General features: G+C 39.2%; 1 protein-coding gene across 3 annotated transcripts in view; it reads right to left on the reverse strand.

The window, feature by feature from the left end:
• NFKB1 (nuclear factor kappa B subunit 1) overlaps positions 1–15,267 on the reverse strand; it is a 161,907-nt gene that overhangs the window by 53,911 nt on the left and 92,729 nt on the right. For all 3 annotated transcript variants that reach the window (XM_089680540.1, XM_089680539.1, XM_089680538.1), the window contains 4 exons: positions 14,409–14,513; positions 13,283–13,374; positions 8,868–9,006; positions 5,034–5,186 (listed from right to left, as the gene is read on the reverse strand). In XM_089680540.1, coding sequence (XP_089536666.1) covers positions 5,034–5,186; positions 8,868–9,006; positions 13,283–13,374; positions 14,409–14,513 — 489 coding nt within the window. The remainder of the gene's footprint in view (positions 1–5,033; positions 5,187–8,867; positions 9,007–13,282; positions 13,375–14,408; positions 14,514–15,267) is intronic.

The raw sequence follows: 15,267 nt of genomic DNA on the forward strand, positions 1-15,267 counted from the left end.
TGATAAATATTTGTGGTCATAATAGACAATGTTTTCTCCTTGCAAAGGGATGGTAGATATTTGCACCTTTGAAAGTACATAATATGATTGCATTTATAGTAAAGAGAAAATAATTTAAACTACTTTGTTTCTAGAAGAGGGCTAGGTTTAAAGAATCATGTAATATCAACAGGTCACCAAAAATATCAGCAGAGATTTGGTCAAAATTGGCTGTGATCTAGACTACCATTGCTGGCCTCCTTTAAAATGCTAGTTGCCTGGCTGTGTCTAGATGCTATACTTCGCAATCAACTGGAAAAAATGCAGGAAATAAAAGTCACAGAGACGTCAGTATCCCTTATCTGTTTACCTAAAGTGGAACTCTAGGAATATTTTTTTTTGTAAATGAACAGTGTTCAGTTTGCCTCAATGTAAATATTAATATCTGATATCAGGAAGGCTACCGGGAATGCTGAAAATCACTGTAGAAGTCTGTGCTACATACACGGATATCTGTGATATTTTGAGTGTTGCTCAAGTGGCTTCTTCTCTGCTCACTTAAAGTGGTTGTAAAGGCTCAAGGTATTTTACCTTCATGCATTCTATGTATGAAGGTAAAAACCCCTGTGTGCAGCAGCTCCCCCAGCCCCGCCAATACTTACCTGAGCCCCATCACGATCCATAGATGTGCACAACAGCCTCGGCTTTCCCGGGTCTCTGCCTTCTCACTGGCTGAGACAGCAAGCAGGAGCCATTGGCTCCCGCTGCTGTCAATCACAGCCAGTCAGCCAAAGAGGAGAAAGGGGGTGGGGCCAAGCCGCGGCTCCTTGTTTAAATGGACACACAGAGCAGCAGCTTGGGAATTTGATGCCCCATAGCACGTTACTTGCTATGGAGGCATAAAGGAAGAGCCAGAAGCGCTGGCAGGGGACCTGAGAAGAGGAGGATTCAGGCTGCACTGTGCAAAACCACTACACGGAGCAGGTAAGTATAACATATTTGTTGTTATTTTACAAAACAAAAATTAACCTTTAGTATCGCTTTGACACAGGGGGTTGCTCACTCAGCATCTCTGCCATTTAGAGAACCTCTTGTAATTTTTTCAATGAATAAAAGGTGTTCCCTGATTGGACGAGGTGGAGAGGGAGGGGGATGTCAACGATCTCCACCTCATCCAACCAGAGAATGCCTTGTATACACTGAAAAAATACAAGGTGTTGTCTGAATGGTGGCAGTGTTGAGCAATTGACCCACTGTGTTCAGTGTGCAGAGGGGAAAAACACTCAGAAGGTCAAGGCTACCAATTTACATAGTGTGGATTACTACAGTGATTTTCACCACCCCAGCAACCCTCCAGATAACAGACATGGGTACTTACACTGGGCCAAGCTGGACCAATGTAATTTTGCAAAAAGATCATTCCTGGAGTTTGGCTTCGGGGCTTTTGTTTGAAGTTGGCACCCCAGCATGTACGGAATCCAAAGCATCAGCATGATAGCTAGACATTTACCATTTTCAAAAGCAGCAGTTAGCAATGGCAACCTACATAGTTGCAAAAAAAGTTAATTTCAGTGAATACTATTTTTTTTCAGACAATATAAAAGATAAAATTTATTTTTTCTATATGCAAATATAAACTATAGTTGGAGATACAAGGTGAAAAAGGCATTTGTGATCTTCATTTCATCAATTCTATCCATTTGTATAACCTTTTCTAGTGCAACGCAAGACAGCACCCAAATCCTCTAGGTCTATTGCCTTTCAATAAGAAATCGTCTGATGATCCTTGATGTGTTTAGTGCTCTAAACTTCAGAATGTGGACTTGAAAGAACTGCACCAACTGAGCTGTCTACCAACATACAGGATGTTCAGTTACTATAAAGGTATCCTGTGAGCTGTATTCTTCAGTATGTGGAAAGATTATATTTTAATTGGCAAGGTTCAGGAGGGCAAATGTTAAATCAACAGGTAAAAGCAGAAAGTCCATAAAGCAATCCTTTCTTTTTTACCGATGTTTATAGACACCGTTGCCAGATATGAATTATTCAGTCTATAAACTTGCCCGTACATGATCACTCTGCTCTAATCTGTCTCTGATACCCAGTTGTATGCCTGCTGGGTGCTGCCATCTAGCCTATCACACAGCATATAGAAAGGAGAAACACCAAATTATCCATCACAGCCCACATGTCAAAGACATTTTAGACCCCTGGTTCTTAACACACAACATTCCATGCTCAATGTGCAGCCCACTGTGCTCCAGACACCGATTTGGAGCACAAGGAGTTAAAGACTGAGTGCCAATGCCTTCAGAACATCAGCCCATGTGAAACTGCCATAAGAGGATTGCTATCAGACTAGACTTTGCAAGGTTTGCTTCTGCTTTACATCCTTGGCTGTAGGCTCCTTCCTAGACTGATGCTGTCTCTTTTTTTTGCCGTACTTTATTATTTAAATCTATTCTGAATTTTAAAGAGGGACACCAACACAAGCCTACAACCAGTGTCAAAAGTTGCTTTTTTATACAAAAATAAAGTATCACAGACTAAATATAAGTTGAAGTGTATTGTATAGGTTGATATTAGCCATAATACTCTGCTCTTGTGAATTAAATGCCATGGGAAAAGATTAAACTGTACAGCATTTAATCATTCAGAACCAATCTGAAATCAATGGTGCTTGCTGGGATCTTTTTATAAAAATGCAGAATGCTAAAAAAAAAGTGCAAATGGTATAACCTTGACAAAATCAGTGAAATACATGTTTATTTATATAAGTCCTATCCAGTTGTGCTGCTCTATGAAAGCAATAGGTAGAGTATGCTTTAAAAGGCATCTTGTATCGCAGGCTTTGTGATCCTGAGATTATATGCATAGCATACAAGTCCATTTCTAAATTATATTCAGTCATCACATAACTTCATGTCACAGCTTGTTGAGCCAAAGTTAGGTACAGATGTAACAGCCAATCAGAAAACAAAATCCTTTTCATGTCGGGTAATGTGCAAGTCATTGTAGACTGGTTATTTTTATTGTGAATTCTCAAGTAGTACAAGCTACAGCATGCAGCACATAGTAAGATCATTAAAGAAATGCTTTCAGTAGTAGGAACAGCATTTACATTACCTGCAGCCTTCAATTCTAGGATTCAAGTTTACTACCAGCTCTGGCAATATTAAGCTACTGTATCATAATAAAACATAACCAGATGAATCCTCATTAGGGGAAAATGAAATTCAATACAGGTAATGTTTGTGAGTACTTTCCAATCACCCAAATAGTGTTTGACAAATTCTTCTGGCCCTTTGGTAAACTAAAACAAATGTCACTCCCAATCAGGGGCGTATTTACCACAAGGCAAGCAAGGCATTTGCCTAGGGCAGCATTTTTCAGGGGGGCAGCACCGCTCCCCTGGAAGAAGGGACAGAAGAAGGGACACATGCGGTTTGGGGACCAGGTGGGATCTGAGAGAGACTACGCGCTGCTTGACTCTCGTTCCCGGGGATGTCCACAGCTATGAAGGTGAGTGTCATCCTCTCTCTTGCTGGGAGGGGAGTGGCTGGTGTATGGGGGCGATAGTAGTGGAAGGCTCTCTCGGGTGGAGAGGGGGGCAGGGGTGTTGTTGGTCAATGTCAGGCTCTCTCTGGGGGGGGGGTGGCAATTACGTGTTGCCTAGGGCAGCACAAAACCTTAATACACCACTGCTCCCAATGGCTACACTTAAGCTGACCATAGATGGTTAGAATCGTTCAGCAGGAACGAGCCGAGATTTGAACCATGTATGGACAAGCTGAATATGTACCCAAGTTGACCGATTAATCAATTTGGTTACAACCAGCCTGCCGGACTTTACATGCGATTATTGCTAGTGGGTGTTATAGCGGGGATGACTTTCCCTGTGGGGAAAACACAATGGCTCTGTGGGAGGGATTCCCATGTCAACAAAGACTGTGCTGATAAGGGAATTTCATTCCTGTAACCCATGGTTGTAGGAAAGAAAATAGCTCCGTCTATGTCCAGCCTTACACCCACCGTGGGGATGGGGGAGTTCTTTGTACTAACGATTTGAAAACATACATGGGTAATATGATTTGCACTTCTGTGTAAGATAATATGGTACCTTTCCTTTGAAACACCATACAGTCAGGTCCATAAATATTGGGACATCGACACAATTCTAACATTTTTGGCTCTATACACCATCACGATGGATTTGAAATGAAACGAACAAGAGGTGCTTTAACTGCAGACTGACAGCTTTAATTTGAGGGTATTTACATCCAAACCAAGTGAACGGTGTAGGAATTACAACAGTTTTCATATGTGCCTGAATCAATTTCAGAGTGCAGGGGTCTTTATTTGTAGCCTGCTGCCTGGGGAACCAACTGTTCAGCTGGCACTGGGACCGAATTATAAAGAAAAAAAATAAGATATATACAAATCAGCGTTTTGCTGTGCCCTCAGTTTACTTATATACTTCTGAGACTTAAATTGGGATTTAAGTGCAAAGACCCTACCCTAAAAGCTATAATAAACATCTAAACTGTGGTTTACAACGGTGCGACTTGTCATGCAGTTTGACAGTTTCAAATCACAGGACAAGTCGCACCCTATTTGTGGCTATCGAACCTTTCAAATCAGTGCGACTCCAACTTTCATTGTGACACTGATTTTGAAAAAAGGTTCCTGCACTATTTTTAGCAATTTCATGTGCGACTTACATAGACATCTGTGCACGAAGTCGCACAGATGTCAGGCAAGCTGCACATAAAATCACATTGACCAGCCGCAAGCCGCACATAAAATCACACTGACCAGTGGCTGTGAAATCGCGCTACTTCAAGTGAAGTAGAGTGATTTCAAAGCCGCATTCAGTGTGAACCGAGGCTAAGTGTTTTCTCTTTTCAACATCTACTAAACATTAAATAATCAATATTCCTTGGAAAAGGTCAATTATTATTTTAAAAACTATTATAGAAATAGAGAAGAGTCTTAAAGGATCATTATCCAAAGTCATTTAACAAAACAAAGGTGGAAAATATGGTTATGTTTACCACCACCAGATCCGGATGCTCCTGCACCACCGTACATGCTGCCACCACCTCCTCCACCACTGCCGCTTCCTCCAGATCCTGCTCCACTTCCACCAAACCCATCAGCAAAGTTGGGCATAAGTTTTAGACGCTTTCGAAGAACTTCTTCTTTGTCTAGTGAGAACAGATTATGTTGTTAGTAAAGCAATACTGAAAATATCAGAATGAAAACAATGCTCAATTCAGTGCTTATAATTGCTAGGAGGCTCTATGATAAAAAATAATGATATAAAACACCCACAATGTGCTAGAAACATGGAGACCATGCCCAAGCTTTGGGTCACAAGATAAAGCTCAGGGTCAGTGTTTCCTTATTCATTGCAAAGAAAAGTTTGTTTTTTTTTAACTTAAAGTGGAACAGTGGATAAAATAAAAAATGACATATTTGATGCAGTGTGTCACTATTTTCCTGAGTACTCCTTCCCCATAATGTAGCTTTATTACCTGTTGTTCCTGCACAACAACAGTGTTACCCTGTGGGCAGGGTAGTCTTAGATGGAATTTAAGTAGGAGACAAGTAAGTAGTTACAGCTACACACTTTACTTTCTTTAAGAAAAAAGGGCTTGAACCATATGAACAAATTACTGATTTAGGAACTCCCAGCAGTGTTATATAAAGTTGTCCCATACCTGCAACTAAAACATTTGCTGGACAGCTTGGCCTGTTAAGAAAGTGGAAAAATGACAGAAATACTGGTGGAACCAACAGGTAATAAAATTGTATGTCTGTGTTACTGTTATTGTCAGACTGTATCATATATAATTAATGTCAGATTCACACGATTAGACAATTGAAGTGAATATTCACATTTTGTGAGTCAAAATTCTCAATTCCTTTAGTGAATTAGTCCCAGCAATACAGGCTATACGATAAGCAGAAAGAAAGAAATCTCATTCAGCTCAAACCTTTTTTGAAGAAGGGAAAAAAACAGGCATTAGTTAGCCACTATTGCCAAATCCCAGATGCCTCCTGCTTATATATCAGCTTAGTCAAACTTTTAGAGACATACTCCTTCCGGAGTTACTTTCTAAAATAAGGACAGTGCTGACCAATCAAAAGCAGTCTAGCCCGTACGGTCATCCCTGCACGTAGAAGAAAGAAATCTGCGGGGATTTCAAATCCCCAGACCTGTGAAGCAGCTTTTACTTCTGCGACAGCATGGGATCATTGCAGTGAGGTTTCCCGTACCGGTCCTGTGTGAACTCAAGCTATGACAAGTCCTGGTTCACACAGGAGCAGTGGGGAAACCGCATGCAATTTGGACAGGAATCCCACCACATTCCTGTTCAAATTGCATGCAATTCTTTGCGGCACAATTTGCATCCATATATTTTGTACTGACGCAAATCGCACTTCAAAGTATCAGTTTCGGCTCATCCCTACATCAAACCAATCTTGGTTTGATCAGATGCTTTGGAGTCCAGAGGAAAGATCTAGGATCTAATAGACCCCAGATCTCTCCATAAAGAGGACCTGTCACAGCCCATGCTATCACAAGGGATGTTGATCATGCATTGTGATAACAATAACATTGATCAAAAAAACAACCAAAGGTTCAGTTAAGAATGAGAGCAATAATTCTAGCATTAAACCTTGTGTAACTCTAAACTGGTAACTTGTAAAGGCATTAAAAGCATCAACTAAAAATTGCAACAACAACCATTTCATTCTCTAGAGCACAGGAGTCAAACACAAGGCCAGAGGGCCAAATCCGGCTCTCCAGGTCATTTCATGTGGCCCTTGCACCTCTCCTGCAGGTACTCGCTTGTCTCCACCCCCAACTTGTCTCAGCAGTTGGCAGCAGAGAGGAGAATAAAACTCCTCTGCCACATCCTGCACCTCTCAGTGCAGCTGCAACACCCCCTCATCTCTGCCTCCCCTGGTCTCAGCATTCAGCAGACTCTGGTAACAGACTCCACTCCTCCTCTGGTCTTCTTCCAGACCCTGCACTTTCTGCTTTCCTGCTCTGCCCCCCAAGGGGGGTGCGGGGGGGGGGTGCACGATGATGTTAGGGAGGGTGTGGGAATCTTGACAGCTGATGTAAGGGGAGGTTTGGATAATCTAGTCGTACAGATACAACCGGCCCTTTGAGGGCAACCATAATGCTGATACGGCCAGTGATGAAATGGAGTTTGACACCCCTGTTCTAGAGCCTCTGCTTAAAAAAAAAATCACAATATTTGGGGGTTCTAAGTAATTTTCTAGCAGAAAAATGCTGATTTTTACATATACAGTACGACAGAAATGTCAGAATTGGCCTAGACTGAAACTGGTTAAAACCTGACTCTGACTCACACAAAATAAAAAAGAAAGTTTTGAAATGATAGATACTTTACATACGTCACCCGCAATGAGCAGACACCTGATTCATCTGCATCTTACTTGATGAATTGCTCCCATGTATGAATAATATACCGAGTGAATCAATTTTACTCAAACCTGTTTTCACTTTAAACACTCCATTATTTTTCAGATCAGTTAAAAAAAAAAAAGGAATGAAATTCACCCAGAACTTAATTTGTGATATGAAGAAAATGGTCTGGGGTGAAAAGATTCCATTAGTTCTGTTATATGTTTAAAGAAGACATCCACATGTGATAATTGTTCACCTTAATACTATATTACACAAAACCAGTTTCATTGGATCACACACCAAATTTTAAGGGCCGGTTCACACCATAGAAAAGCAGTCTGGATGCGTTTCTGGATGCGCAATTTTTATGCATTTTTGATGCATTCCAGATGCTTCTTTTCCTCCTTTTTTGGGTCATTTGGGGTTCAGTGCATTTTTTATATGTTCTGGTGCGTTTTTGATGTGTTTTACCACGTTCTAGTACAGTTCTGTGCTGGAAAAATGCAGCATGCTCTACTTTTTTCTGGGACCGGAACACACTGGAACTGCAAGCACTGATGTGAACCATGCCATTGACAAGCATGTAAAGTACTTTCAGTGCGTTTTGGATGCAGAAAAAAAAATGCACTGGAACGCATTTAGTGTGGAAAAAGCCCTAAGGCAATGATAAAACTTGCAGTGGGAGAAGAGAGACAGAGAATATTCATTCTGAATCCTTACATTGAAGTTGCAAACAGAAATCTGATTTTATACACTAGATGCCCCCACTCAAAATAACATCTTACATGTGGATGGAGGTCTTCATAATTCCAAAGCTGGTCTGGTCCGGTCCCAGGCTAAGCTGTCAGTGATGGCTTCTGTGTAGCGCAGAGGCAGCTGACAATGGATGCCCAATAATAAGTCTATAGGTGACATCATCTCCTCTTCATTTCCCAGCCGCTGTCTGGGACCGCACCGGAACAGCTTCAGAATAGGTAAGTACAGGAATCTTTTCCTTACGGGGTTATATAGATTAGGCTTCGAATGGGGCTGGGAGTAGGTTTAGTGTTAGTGAAGTTTTGGCTAAACTTTCACTTTAAATAGGAATGAAAAGCACCTGTTATCTCAAAGCCGCTCAGACTCATCATTTCACAAGATGTTGATCATGAAATAGGTATATCATTATAAGGCTCTGTTTGTTTGAAGTACCTGTTAAGTAACTCTGACAATCTACAAATGTAGCAAGAGGAATATGGCCAATGGCAGTTTTACTGAGCTTGTTTACTGACTGAATCACACTTTATATATATATTGGATCACAAATGACACAAAACTGATCAGTGAAACCCTCTGACGCCTTGACTCCCACAACATTCCCTTTGTACCAACATTTCAAGAAGGTAAATGCTATCAGGTTTAGCGATGAATACTTGACAGTTGATGTGGTCATACAATTTCTTACCTTTAATTTCTGGATAATACAGAAATGGTTTGGGCTCACTGGTCTCAAAATCCGATTTTCTCCGAAGTTGAACAAACACAGAAACTGGTTTTACAATATTGGGATCCCTGTATTTAGGAGTTTTAAATACAATGGCAAACTAAAGGAGACCAAAACATTGTTACTGTAAGGATAATAATTCTTAAACTGAATTATAGACAAATTAAATAAAAAAACATTTTCATCCAGTTATATATTCATTTAAACAATTTTTACATTTATTTTATATATAACCTGAATCTGTTTTTATCTTAGCCTCTTGCCATTCCCTGCACAGCATCAGCAACACTGGAGAGAGAGGGACAGTGCTATAATCCAAACAGAGATCTACTGCTTTGTCACTGCTGTCAACATAACACATAAGCATGCTCACAGGAGGGAAGAGAGATGACCTCTTCATTAGTCTTCTGGTCCTTTATTATCTAGTTATAGAATGCATCATGGACTAAGCTAAAATGCTCAATTGCATTGTAGTATGCAGAGAGTATGATCTGCTAATGCAGTCTGGCAGAAGTGGCTGATCACAGGCCATCTAACAACATCACAGGCAGCAGTAAAACATGTCAGAGGTTCAAACCCTTCCCCAATTTATCTAAAACTAAGGAAAAAAGTTTTGACCTGAAATACACCTAAAGATACATCCAGATATCAGAAGGCATAATATAACCATCAATGTTTCAAACACTCTAACAGGACATAAGTATGCATGTTCATATTTTACAGTCATCGCCATACTGTTATTTTGAGAGATTCATATTGTCAAAAGTCCAATTCTTTAACCTGTTTTTATGCAGTACTGTACTTATATATTAAAAGACTAGTGTTCTTTGTCTTTTGGGAAGCAACTGAAAAGATGCATTTAAAATGCATATTAGTCTGCCTGCTAAATAAATGGTAGAGGTGACACTAAGAGGCTGGTTTAAAATTGTGGATCCACAAATGAATTCTCTGTTTTATTTGCATTGTAGTATGCTGCTCTTTGCAAACTAATGGTTACCTGAGTGTGGTCTGAGATGAGACCCATAAAAAAGTATCAGTTTTTTGTTATTCCTTGAAAAGATGAATACCCTCATCATGCTCAATGACCCCTGGCCCCTGACCTGCACTGCCGGTTAACATATATGCGGATTGGATGAGGTCTGAACTGCATCCAATCCACATAACATGTGAAATAACATTGCTTCCTATGGTGCCTGTTCACTTATGTCCGGTGCAATGGCATTGCGGATTCAGTAAGGTTTGAAAAAGAGTCATATATAGGATAACTGAGCAGTGCCGTCAGGTTCAAATGTGGATTACAGGCTATTGACTTCTATGGGAACTGTTTCTAAACTGCACATTTGTGAACAGGATAAAATCCTGACATAATCCTGACCTGAACCTGATGTAAACCTGACATGAACCACTGAACAACTATTGTCATTTAACTGTGAATCCTGAGCTTTAATCCACACTGCACATGTGTGAATCAGCTCTCGGAACCCTAAAACATTTCCCAGCCTGCACTGAGTATGTGTTTTTCTGCCTCTGATGTCTAAATCCATACCTAGCTTGATCATAACCCCTGATTTCCATTTTGTCCCTAGTTGTGATTTGATTCTTATCTGGTTTATTTAGCTGAGATTTTAATTTCTAAGATGATATACAGTTATGTCCATATATATTTGGACACAGGCACAATTTTCATACTTTTGGCTCTGTATACCACTAGAATAAATTAAAACGAAACAATTCAAATGCATTTGAAGTGCAGACTTTCACCTTTAATTCGTAAATATCAAGTACAAATGATAGGAACTGCACCATTTTTATACACAGTCCCTCCGTTTTCAGGGGCTCAAATGTAATTGGACAAATGAATATAATTGTTAATAAAAAAATTTTCATTTTTAATAATTTATTGAGAATTCTTTGCTGGCAATGACTGCCTGAAGTCTGGAACCCATGGAAATTACCAAAGACTGGGTTTCCTCCTTTCTGATGCTTTGCCCGGCTCTAACTGCAGCTGTCTTTAGTTGTTTTTTGTTTGTGGGTCCTTTTGCCTTTAGTTTTGCTTTCAGCAAGTCAAATGCATGCTCAATTGGGTTGAGATCAGGTGATTGACTCGGCCATTGTAGAATATTCCACTTATTTTCCTTCAAAAGCTCCTGGGTTGCTTTTACAGTGTGTTTTGGATCATTGTCCATCTGTACTGTGAAGCGCCGTCCAATCAAGTTTGCTGCATTTGGCTGAATCAGGGCTGACAGTATATCTCTAAACACTGCAGAATTCATCCGGCTGCTTCTGTTTTCTGTCACATCATCGATAAACACCAGTGACCCAGTGGCACTGGAAGCCATGCATGCACATGCCATCACACTGCCTCCACCATGTTTTACAGATGACATTGTGTGCTTTGGATCAAAAGCTGTCCCTAGCCTTCTCCACACTTTTTTCTTCCCGTCATTCTGGTACAGGTTAATCTTAGTTTCATTTGTACAAAGAATGCTTTTCCGGAACTGGTCTGTTTTTTTTAGAAGTTTTTTTGTCAGCCTAATCTTGCTTTTCTATTCTTCAGGCTTATGAATTGCTTGCATCTTGTGGTAAACCATCTGTATTTGCTCTCGTGAAGTCTTCTCTTGATTGTAGACTTTGACAATGATACGTCCACCTCCTGGAGAGTGTCCTTCATTTGTCTGGATGTTGTGAATGAGCTTTTCTTTACCATAGAGAGGATCCTGCGATCATCCACCACTGTTGTCTTCTGTGGACATCCATGCCTTTTTATGTTGCTGAGCTCACCAGTGCATTCTTTTTTCCTCAGAATGTACCAAACTGTTGATTTTGCCACTCCTAATGTTGCTACTATCTCTCTGATGGATTTGCTTACAATGGCCTGTTTCACTTGCATGGACAGCTCCTTTGAACGCATGATTCCAAATGCAAATACCACACTTAGAATCAACTCCAGACCTTTTACCTGCTTAACTGATGAAGAACTAATGAAGGAGTAGCCCATACCTGGCCATGAAACAGCTTTTGATTCAACTGTCCAATTACTTTTGGTCCCTTGAAAAAGGGGGGATGGCTACTCTTAAGAGCTGTAATTCCTAAACCCTTCCTCCAATTTAGATGTACATACCCTCAAATTAAACCTGAGAGTGTGCACTTTCAGCCCATATTCATTATACAGCTATGGCTTCAATATGTTTTGGTAAATACCTGAAAAGATCTAAAATTATGCCTGTGTCCAAATATATATATGCACTTAACTGTAATTATTGGCTGTCTGTCTGATCTGATTCTGGGCTGTTTAACTGATTATGTACTTTGATCACTGGCTTTCTGGACCTTGGCCATGCTCCTTTTCAACCACTTTTCTCTTTTGTTTGTATGCTGAACTCTGTTTCTAGTACAGGCACACTACACTGGTTAGTATATGAAGTGGTTACTTTCATGCATCTCAAGTACTATGGAGTTAATTTGCTAAAGACAAATATGCCGTTCGCTCTGCAAGGGAAGTTGTACTGTACAAGGGAATTTTCCCTAGTGAGTGCAGTAAAATTTGGCTTTGCAAGGAAAATGCACTCACCTTTAAGGAAAATAGAAAAAAATTAATTTTTGCCTGCAGATGGTTGGAGGATAGAAGGCAGCAGAGCTTCACCTCATTCACTAAGCTCTGTGGAAGATTATCTTAGAAAATGAAACTTCCCTTGAAAAGTGAGTAGCCCATTTGCCTTTAGTAAATCAACTTCTATGTTTTACTTTTTTTATGTTATTAAACTGTTATACTATATGTAGTATAATATTCTGTTTTTTATGCTGGTGCTACTGTTTATGGGGGATTCTATACAGTTAGGAATATATGTACAGCCTGACAAAGCCTTGTTGTGACAACCAATAACTGTTACTTCAAAATGTACCATTCATACTTCTTGCTTGTAGCTTGTAGAGCTAATCTCAAACATGCACAAAACAAGCAAAAACCTATTGTTTTCAATAGCCCTTGTTCAATCCGAGTGTCCTGTCACTTGTAGCAAAACACCTGTCACTGAAAAAAGTGCATGAGCTACCTTTCAGACAGAATTGATGCCTGAAAAGTGCTCAAGCAGCAGTTCTCTGCTCCTTTTTCATCAGCACTCCACACCGTTCAGTTGAAAAACGCCTGAAAAAATGCAAAAAAGTGCAACTCTGCTCTAAAAAACTATGCTTGAAAAAATATACTTAGGTGTGATTGTAGCCTCAGGAGTGCATATCAAGCCTGTCTGCTCTATGGTACAGCACAGACATCTAATGCCTATTGTTATCTTTAATAACAGTGAAAACTTCAAACACACTTCCCATCAAAGATGTGAACTGATATTTATTGTTTTCTTTTGCTGTAGAACAGTACATACCTGCCTGTGAACATCTGTGGGTGAAAAGTCTCCAAAACCTTCCCAAATATGGCCATTCTCATCTTCTTCATAAAAACGTATTTGAATGTCATCTACAACAGACAAACAAAATTACTAATGTATCAAGTAAAAAGGGACAATAAAAAGACATCTCATTAACTTTAGAACAATATAAGGCCACATTACTAGGAGTGGCAGTGCATAAGACAGCTGTTGTAGCATTAGTTCACAAGATTATTGAAATGCTGAATTCTAAGGCTTTCCACGCAATTAAAATGTTACCAAACCCATGACCCTGCATTCACTATATCTGGTCTCACACAGTACACACAACATGGAAATGTAACTATTTTAGTAAATAGAAACTGCTAAATACCTATTCTCATGAGCAGTATATAGCAGTCTTGCGACTTCTATCAGTGTGAGGTCGAGCACTGGTTAAAGCTTTTAGGAGGAGTTTTCATTCTTTCCTGAGCGTCCTATGAGGCTGCATGACCCCTGTCTTCTGGACAGTACTGATATGCCCTGTGCTGATCACATACACCCCCCCCCCCCAAAAAAAGAAAAAACTCTACACACACCAAAACTGTGTATTCCTCCTGAGGCTCTGTACTATCAGCAGATGGATTTGGGACTGTGGAAGACGGGGAGGATCACAGAAGACTGGAGCAAACTGCCTTTTTTACACAATGCTAAGGATTAACCCCTTAGGTTCCACAGTGAGTATAAAAGCATGATTTACTGCATATACAGACTGATTTTACTGTTGTGGGTTTAGTAACACTTAAAAGTATGATCCATCTCTGATATATGTGGTCATTTTAGGATGTTAATCATTAGTAGTTTACTGTATGTACCTCCTGCCATAAAAGTGTTAATGATCATTTCACTGAGAACCTGCATATATTAGCATTAACTGTAAGATATGGAAAATGTTGTTATATTCAAAGCAGCCGTTATGTTGGGCTAGCGTGCATCTATTTATCTAATTTTCTAGATCAGGGACAGTAAACTTAAGAATAAAAATTATGAAAAAAGTTTTCAACAGAACATGTACATTATTTTAGTATCAAATACCTAAGTCAAAGAAGAATAGGTACTATTTAAATCACAAAGTTGCACATACCCTTTTGAACTTTGTCACATAGAAGATAAATCTCTTCACCTCCCGTCACACAGCCAGAGGTCCTGTCCATTCTCACAATTTTCAAATTAGAAGCATTTGGAGCTTCTGCCAAAAATAAGGACCAATAAAACAGGTAAAAAACCACAGATAAAAAATACCCATTCTAATTCATTAAATTAAGGCAGATGGCACCAATAAAGTACTATATACAGAACATTAATACACTAAACTGATTTTGTTTTAATACATGTTTAATTCTGGCAATATAAACAGCTCATAATATTTTTTTTATTTAATCATAGGAATATGTAGATTACTCCTGCTGTAGGGCTATAGTTTACAGTTCTAATAGTAATAAAGTTTGTTTTGCACTGCAGTATGTCAACAACAAAGAAAAAACCATCAGGGAAGCAGGTAACATGAAGAGGAAGAGCTAGAGGTGAAAGTGCTATGGGGACTTAACTTAAATAAAGGAATGCGCTAAAACCACAAACTATTCCTAATTTAGTGTAGAAACATTATTGCAAAAGATATATATATCTATTCTCAATTAATATCAAAATTATGTGCAAAACTATTTTTTAGTGCATAAGTAATTTAAATAATTAAATCAGTGAATATAAAAATTGTCCAATTTTGAATTTCTTCAAATGTCCAAACAAATCCTTTTCAAATTCAAGTGCTCTCAAAGAAATTGTGCCAAATTTTTTTTGGCACAATTTCTTTGAGAGCACTTGAATTTGAAAAGGATTTGTTTGGACATTTGAAGAAATTCAAAATTGGACAATTTTTATATTCACTGATTTAATTATTTAAATTACTTATGCACTAAAAAATAGTTTTGCACATAATTTTGATA

Source organism: Staurois parvus, unplaced genomic scaffold (genome assembly GCF_062004578.1).
Source record: "Staurois parvus isolate SC_StPar_1 unplaced genomic scaffold, SC_StPar_1.0 ptg000244l, whole genome shotgun sequence".
Classification (NCBI taxonomy): domain Eukaryota; kingdom Metazoa; phylum Chordata; class Amphibia; order Anura; family Ranidae; genus Staurois; species Staurois parvus.